This window comes from Haliotis rufescens, unplaced genomic scaffold, assembly GCF_023055435.1.
Source record: "Haliotis rufescens isolate VD_foot unplaced genomic scaffold, xgHalRufe1.0.p SCAF_5, whole genome shotgun sequence".
Lineage (NCBI taxonomy): Eukaryota > Metazoa > Mollusca > Gastropoda > Lepetellida > Haliotidae > Haliotis > Haliotis rufescens.
In genome coordinates this window covers 39,374,765-39,396,441 of record NW_025964223.1, presented here as the reverse complement: position 1 = coordinate 39,396,441, position 21,677 = coordinate 39,374,765, and the positions used below count along the sequence as shown (strand labels likewise).

At 39.2% G+C, this 21,677-nt stretch overlaps 2 protein-coding genes across 3 annotated transcripts; one reads left to right on the top strand and one right to left on the bottom strand.

The window, feature by feature from the left end:
- Positions 1-5,797: 5,797 nt before the first annotated feature.
- Positions 5,798-12,131, bottom strand: LOC124123767 (BLOC-1-related complex subunit 5-like). 2 transcript variants are annotated; one of them, XM_046486936.2, is made up of 4 exons: positions 12,095-12,131; positions 11,176-11,295; positions 8,605-8,942; positions 5,798-6,977 (listed from the first exon to the last, which is right to left on the bottom strand). In XM_046486936.2, the coding sequence occupies exons 2-4, from the start codon at positions 11,288-11,290 to the stop codon at positions 6,750-6,752; spliced, it is 681 nt and encodes a 226-aa protein (XP_046342892.1). In that variant the 5' UTR covers positions 11,291-11,295; positions 12,095-12,131; the 3' UTR covers positions 5,798-6,749. The 2 variants fall into 2 exon arrangements, with proteins under 2 accessions (XP_046342892.1, XP_046342893.1); XM_046486937.2 differs by having other exon boundaries at positions 12,051-12,112.
- Positions 12,132-12,356: 225 nt separating this feature from the next.
- On the top strand, positions 12,357-21,410 carry LOC124123766 (alpha-ketoglutarate-dependent dioxygenase alkB homolog 3-like). Its single transcript, XM_046486935.2, has 7 exons — positions 12,357-12,603; positions 14,272-14,303; positions 15,292-15,339; positions 15,895-16,087; positions 19,268-19,477; positions 20,276-20,368; positions 21,079-21,410. Exons 1-7 carry the CDS (start codon positions 12,421-12,423, stop codon positions 21,151-21,153), a joined length of 834 nt encoding a protein of 277 aa, XP_046342891.2. The 5' UTR covers positions 12,357-12,420; the 3' UTR covers positions 21,154-21,410.
- Positions 21,411-21,677: the final 267 nt, after the last annotated feature.

Genomic DNA, 21,677 nt, shown 5'->3' with positions numbered 1-21,677 from the left:
AGAGACGACTATGACATGTTACTGATAAATTAGTATGAATATGTAGTGTGAATATTAGTTGTGTAAACCAGTATTTTATTATCATATATAGAAAACATCATAATATTCTGTAACCATGGTAACAGTGCTAGTGTCTGTTATGAATACATGATCAGTGATATCTCAGCACATTTGTGCCACAAATACAGGTCTTGTGTTAATCTTGGCTCATGTCAAGGCATTGTTTTTATACCTTTGTTTTCACATCCTCTGCCTTTTATCAGTTTGAAAATGTTCACATGGGTCACCATGACACCAGTCGTTGGCTATTTCTGTAAACTATTCATAATGAATGTGCTGTGAAATGCCATAGTAGTGTCAATAAAGACTGAATAATACAATTTGTTTTTTTGTTTGTTGTTTAAAGCCGCACACAGCAATATTCGAGCTATATACCAGTCTGTACCCTAAACTCACAAAGGTCTGTATGGAATTCCAGTATGGACTGGATTTCAAGATATTATAACCTTTAGCACTATCAGATGCAGTGTATGAGCCTGTATTATTAATATTCTGTAGCAAATATGGAAATCCACCAATGATGAACATCAGCATCATAACCAACATACACAGCAGTGTGCAAGTTAGAATCTAAATTCACATGTCGCTCACATGTTGCTATGCAGTGCTAGACTGGCAGGAGACTTGAATGTTTACTGGCCTGCTTATCACACTTGTGTCCACTCTGTCAAAATGAACGTGTGAATGTCATTTTATGACGCAGCAAACAAGATTCTAGCTAAATCATGGCCTCTTAAAATAATCAGGCTTGGACCTGGAGCGTTGAAAGACGGCAATGAGCAATGTATGAGTATTGTTTAAGGATTAAACAGGTTACATACGCAATCTGTATTTCATGACAAGAATAGGTGCTCGGGATTTGTTTCTCCCCAGAATTCCTACATTGGTAATTTGGAACATAGTTACTGATACACATACAACAGGAGGTTGCCCAGAGTGCAAGTTTAAGAGACTATTTTTAATAACTGGATTTATCTGTTGGTGACAAGAATTGGCATCACACATGGAGAATCAAAGCTTGGAAAGGATCCATTGGGCATCCCACAACAGGAATGTTCCTAAGCACCCAACGTTGGTAGAAAGAGAAGGCCAAAATGAGGATCAGGCGGTGACAAGGTGCGAGTTGGCGTATCTCACGGCATCTGTTATCCCCTGTTGTCCTGACACAGATTCAGTTATTTACAGGTCGCAGTGATGACGCTGGACTCGTGGTTTGCTGTGGCATAAAACAACATTCACTTGCTCCAGTCATGATGACTAGATGCTTCCACCCTTATGCTACCTGCCTGTACCTTACTGGAACTTCTGTGATATTGATATCCTGGAGAAAGTGTAGTCAGAGCAAGAAATGATGTATATTTTGAGATACAACTAAAATTATGGAAGTGCCCGAGTTGTAACTTGAGATGAGAGAGTGTTGGAACACAATATCATGACTCATAAAGAAATTTAGAAACTTTTCAATAAGTTATGTATGTTGCTGTCCACGTGAAAACTGAATTCATGTATCAAGCCATATCCTTATATTGAATCTGTTACATTGATTCTGTCTCTCTTTGGCATCGCTTCATGTCCCCAGGGGGATTCCTGTTTAGAATACGTCCACAGCAACCAATGTGTGTCGTAAGAGGTGATCAAATGAGTCAGGTGCTCAGGCGCACTGACTTGGTTGATTGCAAGTCATTGTACCCTATGGCGTAGATCGTTGCTCTCAATATCAATGACTGGATTGTCTGGGCCAGACAAGTATGTACAGACTGCTGTCACATAGCTGGAAGATTACAGTGTGCAGTGTTAAGCCACATTGAGCATCTATTGACAGATGATCTTCATTTAACAGGAGTCCTTGAAGTCACAAATAGTTTTATTGTTTGGCGCGGCGCAGACAACAACATTTAAGTATTTCAGGGTTAACAATGTATAACAACAAGAAATGTACAGAAATCTTTTTTACAAAATGTTCAATGTCAGCTCCTGTCATCTAAAGTCAGCACCACCTCCACAACTACACTGAGGCATCAATATACACAGAAATATGACGTTACTTTGTGACATGCTACTCAGGCAGTCAGTAACTATAGCCACTCGAACAAAGCCCGGGCCTAGCAACATTCTGTTCGGTCTAGTAATCTCAACTCATAATTGTTCATGAAATAACAAGCAACTATTGAAAATGATACTAAGAGTCAGGTCTGGCCTAGTAGACTCAACATCTTTGGGACACCTCTTGTCGACAGTCAATACAAAATATGTATGCATACTTAGAGATATATTGTTAATCTTATAAAAATATCTTGCAAAATCTGGTTTTCTAGTGATGTTTATACTGTAAGGACTTTCAAGAAGTATGTTTGATTAAGGTTTACTAAATGTTTAAATAGCATTTCTTATTCCCCTTAATAATGGAATACTGCTGTTAACATGAAGTGCCAAGGTTCCCTGTCAGTGTAATGTATTTTACTACCAACTTAATACTGAGTACAAGTACAGTCATGATTAACAGTACCACAACCCTACAACTACACAGACGTCACCCACCAAAACTGTTCCGAACTTTGACCTGGACATGAGTTGGACATGTCAGACATAAAGCTGAACCTGAAACATTGTGAGTGCTTCTCAAGTTTGTACACACTACATTCCTACATCCACTATGAACACATACAGCCACCCTGCTGTGTTGTTGCTATTTGTAACCATGGCCAGGACCCTGTTCCACAAAGCGATTGTGACCCGTGAAGATTCTGGGGTAGAATAGGTCTTCAGCAACCCATGCTTGCCGTAAAAGGCGACTATGCTTGTCATAAAAGGCAACTAACGGGATCGGGTGGTCAGGCTTGCTGACTTGGTTGATGCATGTCATCGATCCCAATTTCGTGGATCGATTCTCATGATATCAGTCACTGGATTGTCTGGTCCAGATTCAATTATTTACAGACCGCCGTCATATAGCTGGAATATTGCTGAGTGCGGCTTAAAACAACACACTAATAAACAATAAAATAAACAAAGCGATCGTAGCGCTAAGATGATCGTAACTCCCATTGTTTAAAATAGACTTAAGAAATGTTCCAGCACCTGATCACTTTGTGGAACGGGGCCTGGTTCCAGCGAGAGGGAACCATCAAAGGCTCACTCCAATAAACGCTCTGATTACATCGGCAATACATCTCATACGACATGTACATCTTCTGCCATCTTCTCGACACATTACTCATGTCAGACAACAGCTGTGTTTGCACAGAGTTCATGCAGGGAGGAGTGCTCATATGACTTCCGTGAGTGATACATGGCCTCATTTCATTGGCTGACTAAAACAGACCGACGTCATTACAATGAAAAGCTGCCCTATGTATTCACGGGTGATGGAGTGACAGTGAAACCACCCACAAAGTGCTGATGATGATGTCTAAAAGAGGAAAGATCGTGTGTCTAGAAGACGTCAATGCATCATTGTCTATTACATGTGACAGGTGTAATTGAAATAATGAACAGTATCTTATCTTTATTAATAGGACAGAGAATGACAGCTGACAGCATTAATTGGGAACAGACAACTAATGAATCCAGTATGACGTGAGCACTGAAAGTAGCTTTTGAACAGCATGCTTAGGCTCCTGATGTCGTGTGTCTACCTGGAGGACTTGAACTTCTGTTTGTTTGTTTGTTTGTTTGTTTGTTGTTTAACGCTGCACTCAGCAATATTCCAGCTATATGACGGCGGTCTGTAAATAATTGAGTCTGGACCAGACAATCCAGTGATTGATATCATGAGCATCGATCCATGAAATTGGGATCGATGACATGCATCAAACAAGTCAGCGAGTCTGACCGCCCGATCCCGTTGCTGTCCTCCAATCATGCTAATGACAAGCATAGTTGCCTTTTACAGCAAGCATGGGTTGCTTAAGACCTATTCTACCCTAAATCTCCACGGGTAATGACTTGAACTATCTAGATGACAGGAGTGACACTACTGACAACACAAACATGATTACATGGAAAACAATCATCTGTGGCACACTATGTTTTGATGCTGACAGAAATACACTTGTTTCTGTGGCAAGTCAATGTCACCCAAATGACAGGATATCATTCCACCACAGACCGCCTCTGTGGTTTAGTGGTAGAGCATGCACCTGGACAGCAGAAGGTCATCTTACCAAAAAGATGTTATAAGATGGTACTTGTTGTTACCCTGCCTGGCGCTCAGCACAAAGGGGCTAAAACAAGGACTGGTCGGCTCGGAGTCAGTACACTGTGTTTGAGTGGGGTATTCATGTTAAACTGTGGCAACACAGACACACACACACGTACGTGTATGCACATCGCTGTATAAGTGCAATAATCTAGGACATAACATTAAAACCCAATTTAGGCCACAACTTTACACCCTTGGCAGCCTGTAAACAGTCCTGTCAGGGCCAGACAATCCAGCAACTGATATGTGCATCCTACAGTGATGGTGTAGGATGCTGAGGCCAATTATATCCAGAATCTCGGCAAATCTCCACTTCATTAATGACACAGAATCAACACTGGAAGAGGAAGGCAGCATCAACAATGCGCCGGTGATCATTTATAATTAATGATTAATCAGCGACGCTGAAGCCATGCAGTGATGGATTGTGAAACACTGTAACGGAATGTGGAGAAAAGTCTTTTTCATATCAAATGTGCAACTATTCATTAAATCAAATATAACATAACGACACATTAACACACTCATCAATAATTTGCAACCAATTAAGGCATTCAAGGAAAATAAGATTTCCAAAATATTATATCCTGACAAAAACAGATAATACAACGTACGATGTATTGCAAATATACAAAAATTAATATCCTACAACAATTGATGATAGAACAAACTGATGATAGCTGACGATCATTGATGAAATCCCAACCATTTCCCTTCACGACCATCTATCAATGTTAATATCATCAGGGTACTTGGAGCAGAATCAGTCACGTCAGATCCCAGAGATGGACATTCTGGTGGTAAACCTATCTACCCTCAGTCGGCTGTTGCATGCACATGAGGTGGAAAGACTGCTCAATCCATTAATGCAATGTAACTGTCACTGGCCCAATAGCAATTCATTCATGAAATATTAATATTATCGTTCACATTATCAATTATCACATTATCAACACCATAGTTGTGAAATACACAACTATTTCCAGTAAGTACTTTACAATTCATTGTTCCAGAATACAGCTTGTGTAAAGAGATACAGGTATGTGGCCATTCAGTGTCAACACTTTCACAACCTGCTGGCCATATTCATAGCTACTCTTTTTAACTTCCTTGTACATCCTCTAACAACATCATATAACATACACATACACACAGCAGAGCTCCAGATAAGCTTTTGGTGTTGTGGGTATTTTACCCATGCATTTTAAAATCATTGGGTATCAGTTATTCTATCTGGGTATTCAAATTTCTGTTACCAACTAGTTTTTACACATGTGGATATTTAAGTTAAATATTTAAAAACACTATTCATCTAGTTCCTGCCAACTGGTGTCGTGTGGGTTCGAGAGCTTTATAGGACTCAAAAATACCATGATACTTCCACAAGAAAGTGTGATGGCAAATGATCATGATGTAACTGTCATCGTGGAGTTTGGCAAGGTTGACGGAATGCCCGTTTATAATTTCAAAATAAGTTGCTGATTTGCTAATCGAATACGCAGGGTTACTTCACAATATTTTGATGATACTCACAAGTTTTATTTTTGTAGCGTATCTGTAATGTTTGTTGCCTATTTGATACGCTTGGATTTTATTTTACTGCGTATTTCTGCATTTCTGATGCGTATTTCACGCAGATACGCAGCTTATCTGTAGCTCTGACACAGTATGATATCCTAGACAATCTCATGCTTAAAAGAGACAATTGAACGAAACCCAGAGGCTGGAAGACCTAAATTAACATGATTAATGTGACCTCAGCATGTGAAATCGAGTTCCCTCTGTGCACAGGACACCAGTATTAATACTGCCAGAAAGGACATACTTGTCAAATGTTGGCAGAAAACAGTAGTGACAATAAATATAGCACAATGTTAGCCTCGAAATGGGAATAAGCTATGTCTGAATGAGCACTTGATGATTACCTTTAAAGGCATATGTAGCCTCGTCATCCTAGAAAGACATATGACAGATGTGACCAGATTGATGACATTTGAAGAGCAATAACTTCAGCTGCAATGAGATGTGTACTGACACATGATGCAGCTGCACATATTAATTCTTGTTTCACAGATAAGATTGGATAGTCTCATGCATGAAACATGAAAATTAATATGTCTGGTGTTATTAACCATAAATACAAAACAGATTTAATCATGTAATAAATTCACAGTGATAGTTTGGTTCTCTCTGTTGAATAGGTGATATATATTGCAGCCTTTGAGTGAACAGTGATGTTTTGTTACCATGGTTACAATCTAATGTCGATCTCCAACTTGTCACATTTACATCGCCATGGTAACAGTAATATGCAAACAAAACGGCATTACAAGTACCTAAGGCAAAACATTTGGCATCTTCAAAATCATATCGCCAACTTAAGCATGCAATGTCTAAATGTGGAAATTGAAAGACATACACTTTCGACTTGGAGACACATATTGTCCAATCACAGTCCATCTTACAAGTCTTTTTCTTTCTTAACCAATCAGCACTGATGTTTTTGAAGCTTCATATTAAAAGGTTCCAGCTGGTCCCCAGGAGGTAAGAGCTTATTAAGTCGGTCCATTTTGGGACCAATATCGTCCATCCTCATCCTGATCTTCTTCAGCACAGATAATGTTTCATGTACCCGGTTAAACTGTTCAGCATACTTGTTGTACTTCTTCTGTCTGTCAACTAATGCTGTGTGTAGTACATTGATGGTATGGTGAATCTGAAACATGAAAAAATACACGAAAACTATTTATTTCATCAGTCCCTGGAATAACCTGTCTATTGGCATCAATTTCCCGAGATGTTATATGAACATCCATGACAACTGGTAGCTGAACACGTGTTACCATGCTTACTGGGCAGAGGGATTTATTACTTGACTTGAGGTTCTTACTTGTCAAGCCTCATGCCACACTTAATCCCATTAACATCTGATCTTTAACTCTGATACGATATTATATCAGTGAGGTGAGGTGAAATGGAGCTTAACGCCACATCTGAGATTTTTGCTCTTATATAGCGACGTGCATGCATGTGTGTGTGTGTCTGCTTGTACTAGTCCGGATTGATGCCGATTTGAATACCCTACTCAGACACAGTATACTAACTGAGTGCCGACCAGTCATGGTTTTAGCCCCTTAATGCCGAGCACCAGGCAGGGTAACAACAAGTACCATCTTTCAATGTCTTTTGGTATGACACGGCCAGGGATCGAACCCCAGACCTTCTGCTTTACAGGCGTACGCTCTACCACTACACCACGGGGTGTGGGGTTCTAAAAGATTAAAGATTTGACATTTATTGACTTTGATTTGAGTACATGTACTTAAATACATAGTGAGTGTGATTAAAGTACTTGTTTTTACATGATAAAATCCTCAAACACTCAGGGAGTTCATTACTACCTTCCTCCATTTGCCATGCACACAATTAAGCCTGGTACTGTCCCAGTGAAGTTACATGGATCAACCAGTGATCAGAGATGGGTGCGTTGTTATGCCTTCTTCATCATATGATGTTCCAAACAGTAATAGTCTGGAAGACAGGGTGTCTGATTTAACAAGGTCCAATTAACAAAGTTTTATTGTACCCTGAACATATCATAGCCATGTTCACATTTCACATTCATTATTTCATGTATTTGAAGAACCATGATATACATAGAATAACTGACGGTGTAGTAATGATACGGAAGGTGTAAATACCTGGAAAACTTATTATTTCTATACAAGGACCATTAATCATGTTAATAAAATAATATAAAATGGTATATGGTATCTTTCTTTATGACATCACAGCACAATTGAATCCTAGCACCCACAAGGTGCCTTTTCCCTGGTGGGTCACATATAATTTTGGCAGGGTTTCAGATCGGTTCATTTTCTAGGACAATGAACATGATGGATGAATATAATCCTAAATGGTATTAAGATTTTATTCCAGTTTAGTAAACATATTGCAGAATGTCCTATAAAAACTAGTCATGCCTGCCACACACTGACGGCGTGATACTTCCATAAAAGTCCTGAAATGTCCTCATGTTATGTGTCTCTGTCTTCACTGTTTTGACCAGCATGATCAAGGGGAGATAATCATGATAATGGCATGTCTCTATGAAAATTACCTTCCTTTGCTTTGCACAGCAATTCCTGAGTGTTGACCATACAGTGCTTGACCAACACTGGTTGAGCTGTCTACCATGTCCAGTGTTGACTGATCCAACAAACCCAGGACTGACATAACAAATTAACTGCTGGCAAAATCCAAATAACCTAATGACCTCAATCGTCACTTCTGTATTCAGCTGCTGAAACCAATTTTTAACTCCTGCATGGCAACTGACCTACCTCTTTAATCCTAATGCACAAAGCATTTTGATCAAAAGCCACTGCCTCAGACAGCTGCTTGAGGTGTTCCTGGTATCGGAGACACAAGAACAACAGCTGTCTGTAGTCTAGCTTGTCCAGCATCTCCATGTCCCGCGAGCTGGTCGGGACATTCAGCGAGCCCCTCATGATCGGGAAGAACACAGGGATGGTGTTGAGTTTTGTCAGCTCCGGATCAGGGTCTTTGATGGGGGCCTGTCCTTCTGCAACCACCACTATGTCATGCTTGGGGGTACTCTCCTTGTCCTTGTTCTGTTGGACTTTGTGTTTCTGTACCCGTGGAGATTGTCGTGGAGAATCTGGGGATCATGGTATAGTCATGAATTACATCAATCACATTCAAATCAGATCTTACTTCTCGCTATCGCTAAACAAAGATCTGAGGACATCCCATTAGGGATCATGTCAGAACGACCTTTCATCCAACCAATCAGAGCGTTGCTTACCAGATCATGAAAGTGACAGTCGGAATGTGTTTTCTAATCATGCAACCACGATATATTTAACACGGGGTATTCCGAACAACAGTTACAGGTTTTATGATTATATCCATACAATCTAGGCCATCTATAAGCCATTCCAGAATGTTCTTCTTTTCAGTTTTAAATTTTTTAATCGAGAATACGTCAAAATATGTTTCGAAGCATAGTCGCCAGTTTGAAACTAGTGTCGTAAAGCTCAAGAAGGCTGCCTTCTGATTTGCCAATGTCAATTTCTTGTCAGTCATTTCATTGGTCGGTCAAATTTCGTGAAAGGTCATTCTGGCGTGACCCGTAATGGGATGTCCTCAGGTCTTTGTTTAGCGGTAGCGAAGACTAAGATCTGATTTTAATGAGATTGGAATTACATCAACATCACCAGGCTCCTCCCTTTTCATCCATTGGAATATGAGAGGACATGTGCAAGTGAGTAAGTGTTTTTACATTCCAGCAATATCACGGTACACAGTAATTTGAAACACTCCTCATTTAAACTCTTCAATCAGCCCTTGTTCACTTCCTTTTCATTCAGTAGAAGAAACTTAAGGATCCAATAATCACAATTTCACTTGCACATTCCCCATGTGTTTGTGGTGTGTTTGATGCCTGTATAAATGTTGGATAACCCGAACCTACTTGTATCTAACTGGATGACTCATACCCAAAACACGAATCTGTATCAGATGAAAATACATATGATTTGTAACATTAGTCGTTTAATTAAACAAGTAATTCCAGTCGCTTCTGAAAAGTATCTGCTCTACCGCAGCATACTGATTAAACAGATGAAACAAGTTTTCAACTGAGACTTTGTTTTGTGTTTCATATAACAACACATGAGTACTAAAACAACAATATGCCACCACTTCCAATTGAGTCAACGAAATTTATTTAATCCTAATGTTACAAGTATATTTATACCAGCGGAGAGAGATATCAGCTTACAGACTACTGAAGCTATGATTTCTAGTGACCAGGCCACTTGAGAACTAAAATCATAGACATTGACTGACCTAGGCAATTACGTTCACTTGAAGACAAGTCACAAACACTGATTGAGTTGATTGATTAATTGTTCATTCACTAACTTATGTATGAAAGTAAAGAATGAATGTTTGAAATGTAAAAAAAATAAACATTTGAAATGTATAATAAATGAATGTTGGAAATGTATACGGAATGAAGGTTGGAGTGAGTATGGTATTATGCCACTTTTAGCAATATTCCGGCAATATCACAGCGGAGGACACCAGAGAAGGGCTTTACACATTGTCAAACCTGGGTCTTCGGCATGATAAGCAAACACTAGGCTACCCCACTGCCCCAAACAAATGTTTGAAATGCATAATGAATGAATGTTTGAAATGTATAAGGAATTAATGTTTGAAATGTAAAATGAATGAATATTTGCAATGTAAAATGGAATGAAGTTTGGAAATAGTGCTATGAAAAATTACGCCACGGAAATGCATGTCAAAATATATGAGAATTTAGTGCTGAATAAATGATAAGAAACATATATTTTGTTTTTGTTTTAACTGTCTATACAGGTTAAGGCAACCTGGTTTTGGATATCATGCTTTAAAAAATAAATGGGTACGGGTTATCCAAATTTGGTATGAATCATCCAAAACAGGTACTATTCTGATGACAATATTAGGTACGGGTTGGCCATTTTCATTGGGTATGAATCTCCATGGGTAGGGATCGTCTAGTATTATCATATTTACATGAGTTTTGATTCCCATTTGTACTGACAATTGCTGCAGACTTGGGGCCAAATAGCAGCCTCTGAGCAGATCTAGATAAATCACTGATATGATTCCCAAATCCGGTTTAAATAGAATAGTGATTTATCTGCCAGGTGAGGTGAAGGTTGAAGGGTTCGCAAATACCTTGGGTATGAAAATTTGAACACAGTAGTTTGCTTATACCGCTATAGGACCAGTATCCCTATTGATGGTAAAGCATGATCGTATAGCACTCTTCACACAACAGACACAAACGAAAGAGTATTTAGATGTGTGAAGTGGGAGCAAATTGAGAACCTTACCACCATCGATAGGTTTGCTGATAGAGAACTGAGTATAGGGTATTTCTTCATCTCGCTGAGACCGGATGGTGCTTCCAGGGGCACCTGCTGGCAGACTGCTCTGGTCAGAACCCATAGTTGCTGTCAAGAAATATCATAAAATTTACTTACAATCACAGAGGCATCAAAGCAGTTTACCGGGCGCAGACTGAGCTCTACCATCCACTCAATTGCTGCGCTATAGTGCCACCGCTGTCTCGCTATACCGTTACCATGTCTCACGCTCCAGTGACCCTCGCTTCAAGATCCAACACCTGTTTTCGGTCTTAGGGAAACGTACACGCCTTAACGATCCAACACCCCTTTACGATCCAACACCCCTTTACGATCCAACACCCCTTTTCGGTCCTTAGGGTTAGCTTCCTTTTGGCAAGGGTTAGCCATAAATTCTTACCTTTTCAAGCGTTAATCCGGTTAATCCGATTGGTCGGTCATGTTGACATAAACAATGGTGGGAGTGGTTTCAAGAAAAGATGAATGGGAGAGCGGATAGTGACATCACACGCATGTGCAATTCATTGTTTATTGAGCATGCTTGTTAATGACCCATTAAACGAGCACTGATTACATGTGATAGCGCTCGTGGTCCAGTGGTAGAGCGTCAGCTAATTAACGCATTCGAGCCCCCGTAACGCTAATTGGATCTGAATAAGTGCGCCCGGTAAAGTGCACTACTCCCCTCAAAATTAATTATCATGATAAACAATGATAAACTGCTGCAAGATCTCATCTTTTCACGATGAATTCCATGCGTAGAATTAGTAAACAAAATATGACCATATAGATAAACAATGTTAAACACTAATCACAAAATGTTAGGGCTTTGTATGTCTTACATTTGGCATAAACTTGTTCCAACAATTTTCATGTAAAAGCTTACCCTTCCCTTTCTCGCCTGATTCCACTTCCGTATTATTAACGAGTTAAAACTAGGATTGTGAGTAAACAGCTACTAAAACACGAATAAGGTATTACTCCAATTCAAATGTCATGTATTTTTGGTCGTAATATAAGTGTATTGAAAACGTGATCATATATCAACATAACTCAAACAATTTTAATGAGGCAATCAAAGCAATCTTTACTCATTCTATTACGATCATGTTTTCAATGTTTCCAGTGCAATCTCTCTTTTATGCTATATCCGGTGTCAAAGATGGCCGCCTGTGAATAACAAAACACAGAAAAGTTGATAGCAGAAAAGCAATGAACGCTGACAAAAGAAGAAGGGCTCGTGTTCAGGGCGGCTGGGCCCCGCCATCAGTATCCAATGTGAGATCTGACAGAGATAAGCCCAAAATGCCAGCAGGACCAGCATGGTTGGGCAAAAATATCGACCAAGGTTCGCAAAGCTCAGAAAAAAAGTTTGTTTTCGAGGAAACTGACGAGGTAAAGTTGTATGGTTCGATTTTGTAATCCAGGAAATCCATAAGTTTTATGTACTGACAATAGTTCACTAGTGGGTGCCCAGTATTGTTTTCATGTGACAGTTGTTGGTTTGTTCGTTCTCATTGGTTATAAGGATGTCGAGCCAAGTATCCTCCCGGCTCTTCGCTGATCGACAGCAGGGTTTGTGCATAATAATGATGTTTTTGGTGACAATAATCTTGTCTACACGTCGAAGATAACCAAAATACACCAAAAGAAGTATACTCATTATAATCCGCAATCGGTGTATTATCTGCATGTCGATCAGCGTATTACCATGAAAATGAGTTTATTCTCAATAGCACTAATATCAGGGTTAGAATAGATACCCATCAACCTATATATGCCATATACTGTGATGACATTGATTGGGTGGTCAGGCCATGGTGATATGATTGATTTTGTGTCTTCCCATCCTGATGGCATGGGACATTGCTCATAATATCAAACACTTGTTTGGGGTGCAGGCTAAAACGGCACCTCAGCAAAACGTCACCGATTTCTCTGGTGAAAACGGCACCGCATTTGGCGAAAACGCCTACTATGTGTCGGGCGAAAACGGCACCTCTATTTTTAATAACGATAACAACGATTTTTGTAGTATTATATATGGTTTATTTACATGGTATTTTGATGTATTGAGTACATCTGAAGCCGTAATGTGAATTTCCGATAGGTTTGGTACTCTCATTTCTTCAGCATCTTCTGACTGGAAACTGACATGAAAGTTACCGATCACCTCTTCAATGACGGGAGCTACACATTTCACACAGCGGAAAGGGAAGTCAGTACGGCAAATTTCTCTATAACGGGGCCATAGAAAGTCCGGTTCCACATACACGATGGGTCCACTGGTCACAGTTATCACATGATACAGCATGTTGATTTTTCTGACATTCTTCTCGCATGCAACACATCGTAAGGCCATTGTGAATAATTGTGATCTGACAGCACCATGTTAGGCCTCTTAAATACAGTTTCAGCTTAAATTGAGTAAAGGTACTTAAAACTTCAAAGCGTATAGTGAATAAAAGTCGGTGAGTAAATTGGAGTAGGGGGCTAATTTCTTATTTGTTTTATTTCACAATTATTTGTGTTTGTAACAGACGATGTGAGTTTAATTTCTATTATCTTTCGTCAAAGCATGTTATGTTTTCACCATAAGTTGAGTTGCGTATAAGCTAAGTTGGATTATAGTTGGAGCAGAGGCTAATTTCTAATGTAAACTTGTTTTAACATCTCACAATTATTGGCCTTTGCAAGTTACAACATGTACAATGTAAGTTTAATATCATTTATTTGACCAAGGTAAAAAAAAAAATAAGGTGCCGTTTTCGCTCGAGTCGAGGTGCCGTTTTCGCTTGAGTCGAGGTGCCATTTTCGCCAATCGGTGCCGTTTTCGCCCGGTGACGTTTTGCTGAGGTGCCGTTTTCGCTATAACCCCTTGTTTGTAGTGATATTGCTGCATGCGCCTTTAAACAGCAAGCATTTTGTACATTACTAGATTACAACTGGTTTAGGGAACTCCCTTTCATATCTTTAACTTGTGCATGTCAACTTCAGTTTATGGTTGTCCTGTAGAAATTGAAAGATTTTTATTATTATTAATAATGTAAGCAACTGTTTCAGATAAGACAGAAACCGCCAGATCAAGTTATTACGTAAGTGTATACAATGGTATAACCAGTTAACATTGTTGGACGTGGTACAGATCACAACTCAGGTGAAGTTAAGCAATGTTGGTCACAGAGAGTAGTTAGATGGGTGACAGCCTATTCCAACCTGACTCCTGAGAGTTTTGGGGGCTTCGGTCCTGCCCCACACAAAAGGACGTTTGGCATCATCTTAGGCAAGTGCCTAGGTTTAAATTATGCCTCTGTTCACAAACCAGTGAATGGGTACTACTAATTGTTATTTGTGACCAATTTAAGCATGTGAAGTACACAGGTCCCAAATTATATGTGTGTTGTCCTTGATGTTTGCTCCTTTAGTATTTTATTCTAGGAACCCTGTAAATATTAAATTTTAACATTAGGGTTATGACAAGGACCCATTGACCTCTAAGACTCAATGGGGCACACGTTGTGTGAAGCCTGTTCTTGGTGTTCCTTTGATATTGCAGGAATGAAGAAAATGTGGAGTGTAAGTACTGTAACCCATTTCCTGAGGCAAGGAAGTGAACTCACTTGAAAAATCAAGTTTCCACCCTTGCTGAAGATGGCTGGAATTATGGAGTTATATTTTGGCTGGATTAACGAGTTTATGCATAGTCCAGTCCAAATCCCGTAGCAATATCAACATCCGATTCATTTACGACATGGTAACTGCCTTGTCATATTTGATTGATTGCAGGATTTACAAAGCATGTGTACCATCGCCTGTACGTCGACACATATTTTCCAAATCTTTTCATATTTTTTATCAAGGTGCTCAAGTATTATTACAATAAAGATCCTTATTATCGATGAGATCGTCTTGACTGGGCGTCACCATTTTGTTAGAAGGAAAGGCAGTTGATATGAGTGGTGGAATCTGATTGGTCAGTGGAGGGTGGGGGGGAGATAATATAGTGAATATAGTAGAGACATAAATTGTAATAGCCACTGGTGGCGCTATGATCTATGAACAGAATGATTGTCCTTTTTCCAGGAAAGCCGGAGTTTACGACATTAGCAGTGGACCGGCTGGAGTTTCTAGGTAATTAATCACAGTTTCTTCTTTTTTTTTAATGTGTTCCAAAATACTAACTTTTTCCCTTATTTATGGAAATCACAGAAGTCAGAGGATCATAGATTAAAAGTTATATTGTCAAAGTTACAGCATTATGTATTAAACAAAAAAGTGAAATAATTTTATGACGGATTGCATACTAGGGGCCAAACATGACAAAAGAAACTGTAAATCATGAAAGAAAGTGAAGGAAATATATTTTTATGTTTGCTTAAAAAATTGCACACATGTGCATTGGAATTGTGATGATAAAAATACCAGTCCTAGAAAAAGTTAACATGGTAAAATACTGTGAATATATATATATATATGATATTTGACACCAGCAGGCATCCTTAAAACGCCTGACATCATTGAGGGGTATTCCAGCTTGATAAGTCAATCTTCATCACATTGATTGGCAGTAATATCATGGATATGTTTCAGGAAAAGTCTGTCAAACAACAAAAATTTACATATATTCCGATTGCATAAATTTAAATAGAAGGGCTCTGTTGTTATAATTGTAGTTACCTGTTCCAGACTGAGGTATTTCCCATGTTTTATTGATCCGACGGAGGCCAAGGGAATGTTTGACCAGCTGTTTGAAGAGTGTCCCTGGCGTCAACGATCTGACTCCTACAACGGTGAACAGTACCTGCAGCCCCGGCTCACCGCGTGGTTTGGCGATCTGCCCTACTCCTACTCAGGGGTTACATTGGATGTTAACAAAGATGTAGGCTGCCATTTCTACAGTGCATGGAGATTAAGTGGTCCTGTAGATAGTAAAACCTGTGAAATACAGTCAAACTCTGTAGACTGTTATACCCTGGCACAAACTGAAAATATCATTGGTTTATTTGACAGATTGAATTTTTACCAGTAAACTTTATAGTCAAGGTCCTTAAACAAAATACTTTTACAAGATGGATAAAAACATCAAACTGGCACACTGATACATACACCCATACTGAATAGTTTTGGGAAAGGAGCCACCTTGAAATACTTTTGTTATTTCTGGTAGCCACTAAAATCCAAAATGGCCCCAAAATCACTTTTAAGGCAATGTAAAATTATTCAAACTTTTAATTTTACTCACAACTATGACATGTTATATTTCAAATGAAAGGTCTTTTCATACTCTGAAAGCTCAGGCACCACCCGCATCATCATAAAGTTTGTCGCATGTTTTGTTTTTTATTTTATTTTTATTAAAAAAAACCCCTCAAATATTCCAAGTCCAACAGTAGTCAAATACTGTTTTCCAGTATTTTAGTTATCAGGGAATACATTTATGCAGGGAGGCCCTTATCCAGGTTGATTGTACACAATTGTTTATTTGGTTGCATAACTTGACAAAAAGGCATGATTATAGTGAGTGAGTGAGTAAGTATGGTTTTAAACTGATTTTAGAAAAATTCCAGCAATACCATTGTGGGGACCACCAGAAATGGGCTTCACACATTGTACCCATGTGGGGAATCGAACCCGGGTCATAGGCGTGGCAAGTGACCGCTTTAACCACTAGGCTACCCCACCGCCCTGGCATTATAAAGTAACACAAGTTATATACATGGTGAATAGGGTAATAACACAATGCAGTACAAAAACTTCTAAACTCAGCATTATATCCTAATTTGTAATCATGACGAAGTAGTTAATCTGTCAAATATAGGAACGAAACCCACCTGCCATATGTATTGTGACAGTGAAATGTCCTGCCATTTTACAATTTCACAGAATTTTGGTACCAACATATATATGTAATACAATAATTAATTCATTAATGTGGTAATTTGTTAGTTTGGGTGATTTCCCTGGGAGCGGCAGTGTCTGGATGAACAGAGTTGCACTGTACTACTAACCGGCCCCATTGTGACCCAACTTTACTCATCACGCTGTCTATTGAGGTATAAAATAACAAACATGAACACAAGAGCCAATCATCTTGATTAATGACACAGCTGAATATTACTTTGTTGCAATGGTACAAGGAGTAATTCACAGGATTAGTGTTGTCGAGTGCAATAACCTTCAGTCAGATTGAAATGATACACTCCACTTGGCAATCCTTTCTTTGTGAGGGGGGCACAGGTGGCCTTGTTGTCTATAGTGATGCTTTTAACTCGGCAGAACTGCATCCCTTGGGCATGCCAGAAACATACAATGTCGTGTTCGAATACCAGATTCGACGTGATTATGTTTCTAGGTGTCTAAGCAACCTCCCCATGTTTGTTTCACCAAAGTCCTAAACGTCTTAGACCTGCATCACTTTAGGCTTTCACATTGTGACATAACTGGAGTACTGTTTGAAGTGGCATAAAGCTCACTCATTCACTTTCATCATGAAATGACACAGTTTAGAGTAAAATACTGTGGACAGGTTTTGATGTAACAAAGAAAAACAAAATTATCAAGTTTTATCTAAACATGCTAAAATGTCTAACCATATTGGCTTGAATATCACATTGTGATCTTGTGTTTCTGATACATGTCTATGTGTGTAGAATGTGTCAGGTAAATGTTGTGGTGAGTAGTTTCAGCCTCAAGGGGGCCATTTGACTTCCAGACCCCCAAAACTGGTTAAATGATGCCTGCAGGAATATTTTTGTCTTCAATGCAACTTCCGTTTTACAACAGGTCGCATTCTGCTGACAGCAACAATGATTTGGAAACGTCAGAAATTGAGGGGTATACATAAATGGGAATATTTTAATTAATTTTCTGAAACATCATGAACATCTGCACACAAATGTACACATACCGTATTTGACGTAATAAGCGCCCCGCTCTAATAAGCGCCCACGTCGATATTTGTTAATATATTGGCCAGTGAACAATCCAAATTAGCACCTCTTCTGATTGATCAATGTACGCAAGACTTATTTATTTGTGTATAATACGCACTCGTGTGTTATATGCACCCTTAATTATAGGCAATTAAATTCTGGAAAATATATCTGTCGTGTATAATACACACAGGCTTTTCTTTTGTATCATTTCAGGCTGTCAGCATAAACCACGAAATTCCCGATCTTCCAACTCTGTTTTTTTTCTTCATAATTTTTTTATTCTAATAAGGGCCCCCTATTTCTATTTTTGAGAGCGCCCTGGGCGCTTAATTCGTCAAATACGGTAATATTTTTTAGTATATATTTTTATGGATGAATGCCTTATCTATCTCTATGTGGTCAATATATTATAAAATATTTTAAACTTAACACTTTTATGCAAAACTGTTAACATAGATGGCTACATCACTTTGGACTTTCTTCCCACATTAAGCTGACACAATGTGATATAGCTGGAACACTGTTCAAAGGGTCGTTAACTCCAACTCACTCACTCACTAACACTGTGGACCGCCTCCGTGGTAGAGTGTCCGCCTGGAGAGGGGAAGGTCTGGGGTTCGATCCTCAGCTGCTGGTACTTGTTGTTACCCTGTCTGGTGCTTGGCATTAAGGGGCTAAAACAAGGACTGATCGGCTTGGAGTCAGTATACTGTGTCTGAGTGGGGTATTCGTGTTAAACTGTTGCATGTTATTTCAATGGGCTAGCACTATAAATTGACATCAGTCCAGACTAGTACAAGCAGCCACATGCACACATGCATGCATGTCGCTATATAAGTGCAATAATCTTGGACGCGGTGTTAACCCCAACTCACTCACTCACTAACACTGTGGTGATTTCTCTGTATGCCTCTATAGTAAGGTGTGAAGTTATAGTGGTAGAACTTCAGTAAAATGTACAGAAACCCTACAATTTTTTATTTGGACACATACATTAAAGCATATACATTAAAAAAACCCTTTTCCTTAGAAAAACGTAGATGTTCTTCATGATGTTGACGGAGATCTGCGACCAGTGAAATGACCAGTGCCTCTTGACTACACATGTCCTTGTTTCTGGTCAGTGGCCTGCAGTGATGAGGCTCCTGAAGCAGCATCTGGAGGAAGTGACCGGTCTCAACTTCAACTCCGTCCTAGCCAACCTGTACCGAGATGGCCACGACAGCGTTGCCTGGCATGCTGATGATGAGAAGTCACTGAAGGAGAATCCCACCATAGCTTCACTGTCATTCGGTGATGTCAGAAACTTTGAGTTGAGAAAGAAACCTGCATCTGTAAGTACCTGAGAATATTTGATTATTTTTATTAAATTTTTATACAATTTTTGTATAATGATATGAACATTGTTTGGAACAATATCAGTATGCATGGAAAGATGACAGAATTTGTGCTTATACATGTAATAACAAAATCGCAAAAAAGTAAATTTCTAGTCAATTCTAATCATGGTTAAAACAGTGCAAATATTGTCCGTTTAGGCTTCAACAGTTTAATTTCTTGTTTCCTTTGTGAAATATAATATATTCTTTCATAGAAAGTATGAAAAATGGTTTCATTTATATGAGATTACTTAACAAAAAAGCCCCTTATGATTAAAGTTTAAACAAAATTACGATGAAAAAGGTTCAATATAAGCATATACAGAAGTTTTCAACATGTTGTATTACTCTTTCCAAATTTGGGATAGGCTGTTCTGTAAAAGAGGAAAATAAATTTGTGTATCTTGGAACACTTTTTGTGTAAACTTTAATGTCTGTGTCTTTGAGATGGAGGGGCAGGCGGATAGGCTAGTGGTTAAAGCGTTCACTCGTCACGCCTATGACCCGGGTTGATTCCCGACATGGGTACAATGTGTGAAGCCCATTTCTTGTTCCCCCCCCCCCCCCGTAATATTGCTGGAATATTGCTAAAAGCGGTATAATACCATACTCACTCACTCACTCACTCACTCACTCACTCACTCACTTTGAGAAGGAATATTTTCCTATCATCTAATTTGTCTAACACCTTTGAAACTACTACTTTGTTGTAATCCATGAAACACCACTGTTGGTGTTGTTTGTGCGCCACAGGGGGAGGATCCCGCCTTGAGTCAGCTGATCCGTGTGCCCCTCCCCCCAGGCTCTCTGCTCATCATGGAGGGGGCTACTCAGGCAGACTGGCATGTAAGTCGTTAGATGGGGGTGTTTATATCATTGTATAGTCATTCATAGACCACTGACCCAAACAGAAACAAAGTTCATAATCTTCCTGAGGCAAGGGTGTTATCTTGACTGTAGGACATAGAAGGGACATAACTCTTAATAGCCATTGGTGGCACTATGATTGAGCCATGAAATTCCCGTCTAGTTTGGCAAGGGTGGAAACTGGAATTATGAAGTCATGTTAACCCCCTTGCTTTTGAGAAGATGAGTTGTTGGGAGCTACGTCTTGTCATTAACCTTGCAGAACACAATGATGTAGAACCGTCTCCTGTTTCTTAGTATATTCATGCTTAAGATATCTGCCCTGTAGTACAAACAAGTGAGATGGCAGGTTATGATGCTGTTGCACTTGTAGGAGTGGAACACGGACCTGAAGCCTCTGTTACATTGTTTATTTTTATTTGAATTTGAAATTGTGTCAGCTCAAAACATATAGCTCTTTATTACCATTGACTTGCCATTAGGAATCAGGTATCTGTAGCCAGGTCCCAGGTCGGGGTCACACTGATACTTGGTCTGTCAGCGCCTTAGGATCTCCATCACTTTGACCTCATGTCCTCATATAACCAAAAACATCTCTCTTTCTCACTCACTCATTTAGAAGAGGTTATTTTCTGATCAACAAGGTCAGTTTCTCAGTTTTGTTTTAAGTCTGTGTTTTGCTGTTTCAGCATCGGGTTCCCAGAGAGTACCATGACAGGGGGCCGAGGATCAACTTGACCTTCAGAGTTATTCATCCAGAATAATCACGATACAGATCTATTTTTTTAACAATTTATTGTAAATATTTGAGAGCTTTTCTGATTTTAAAGCAATACTTGTTATATATACATCAGGGCTTTACCCTGACTTACAAAAGTGTGGGTCCAGGGGACCCTCAATAATTATTTTTAAGGGTCCTTGCAGGCAATATGACATCTTCCTGAGGCCAGAGTGTTAACTGACTTTAAAAGTCCAGTTTCCATCCATGCCGGAGTGGGCTCGAATTCCTGGGCTCGATCGTAGCGCCACCAGTGGTTATTATGAGTTATGTCCTTTCTAAGCCTCTCCAATGGACCAGTCAGATTCCACTTTTCATATCACTCGCATTTACTTCAAACAAAATGGCGGCGGTCTGGACGATCTGATCAATAATCAAGATCAATATTGTGATAAAAAGGGTCTTATATCGCAAAATTCATCAAATCACGTGAGCACCTTGATTAAAAACATGAAAAGATTTGGAAAATATCTGTTGACAACGAGTTGGCGGTGCACATGCTTTGCAAAT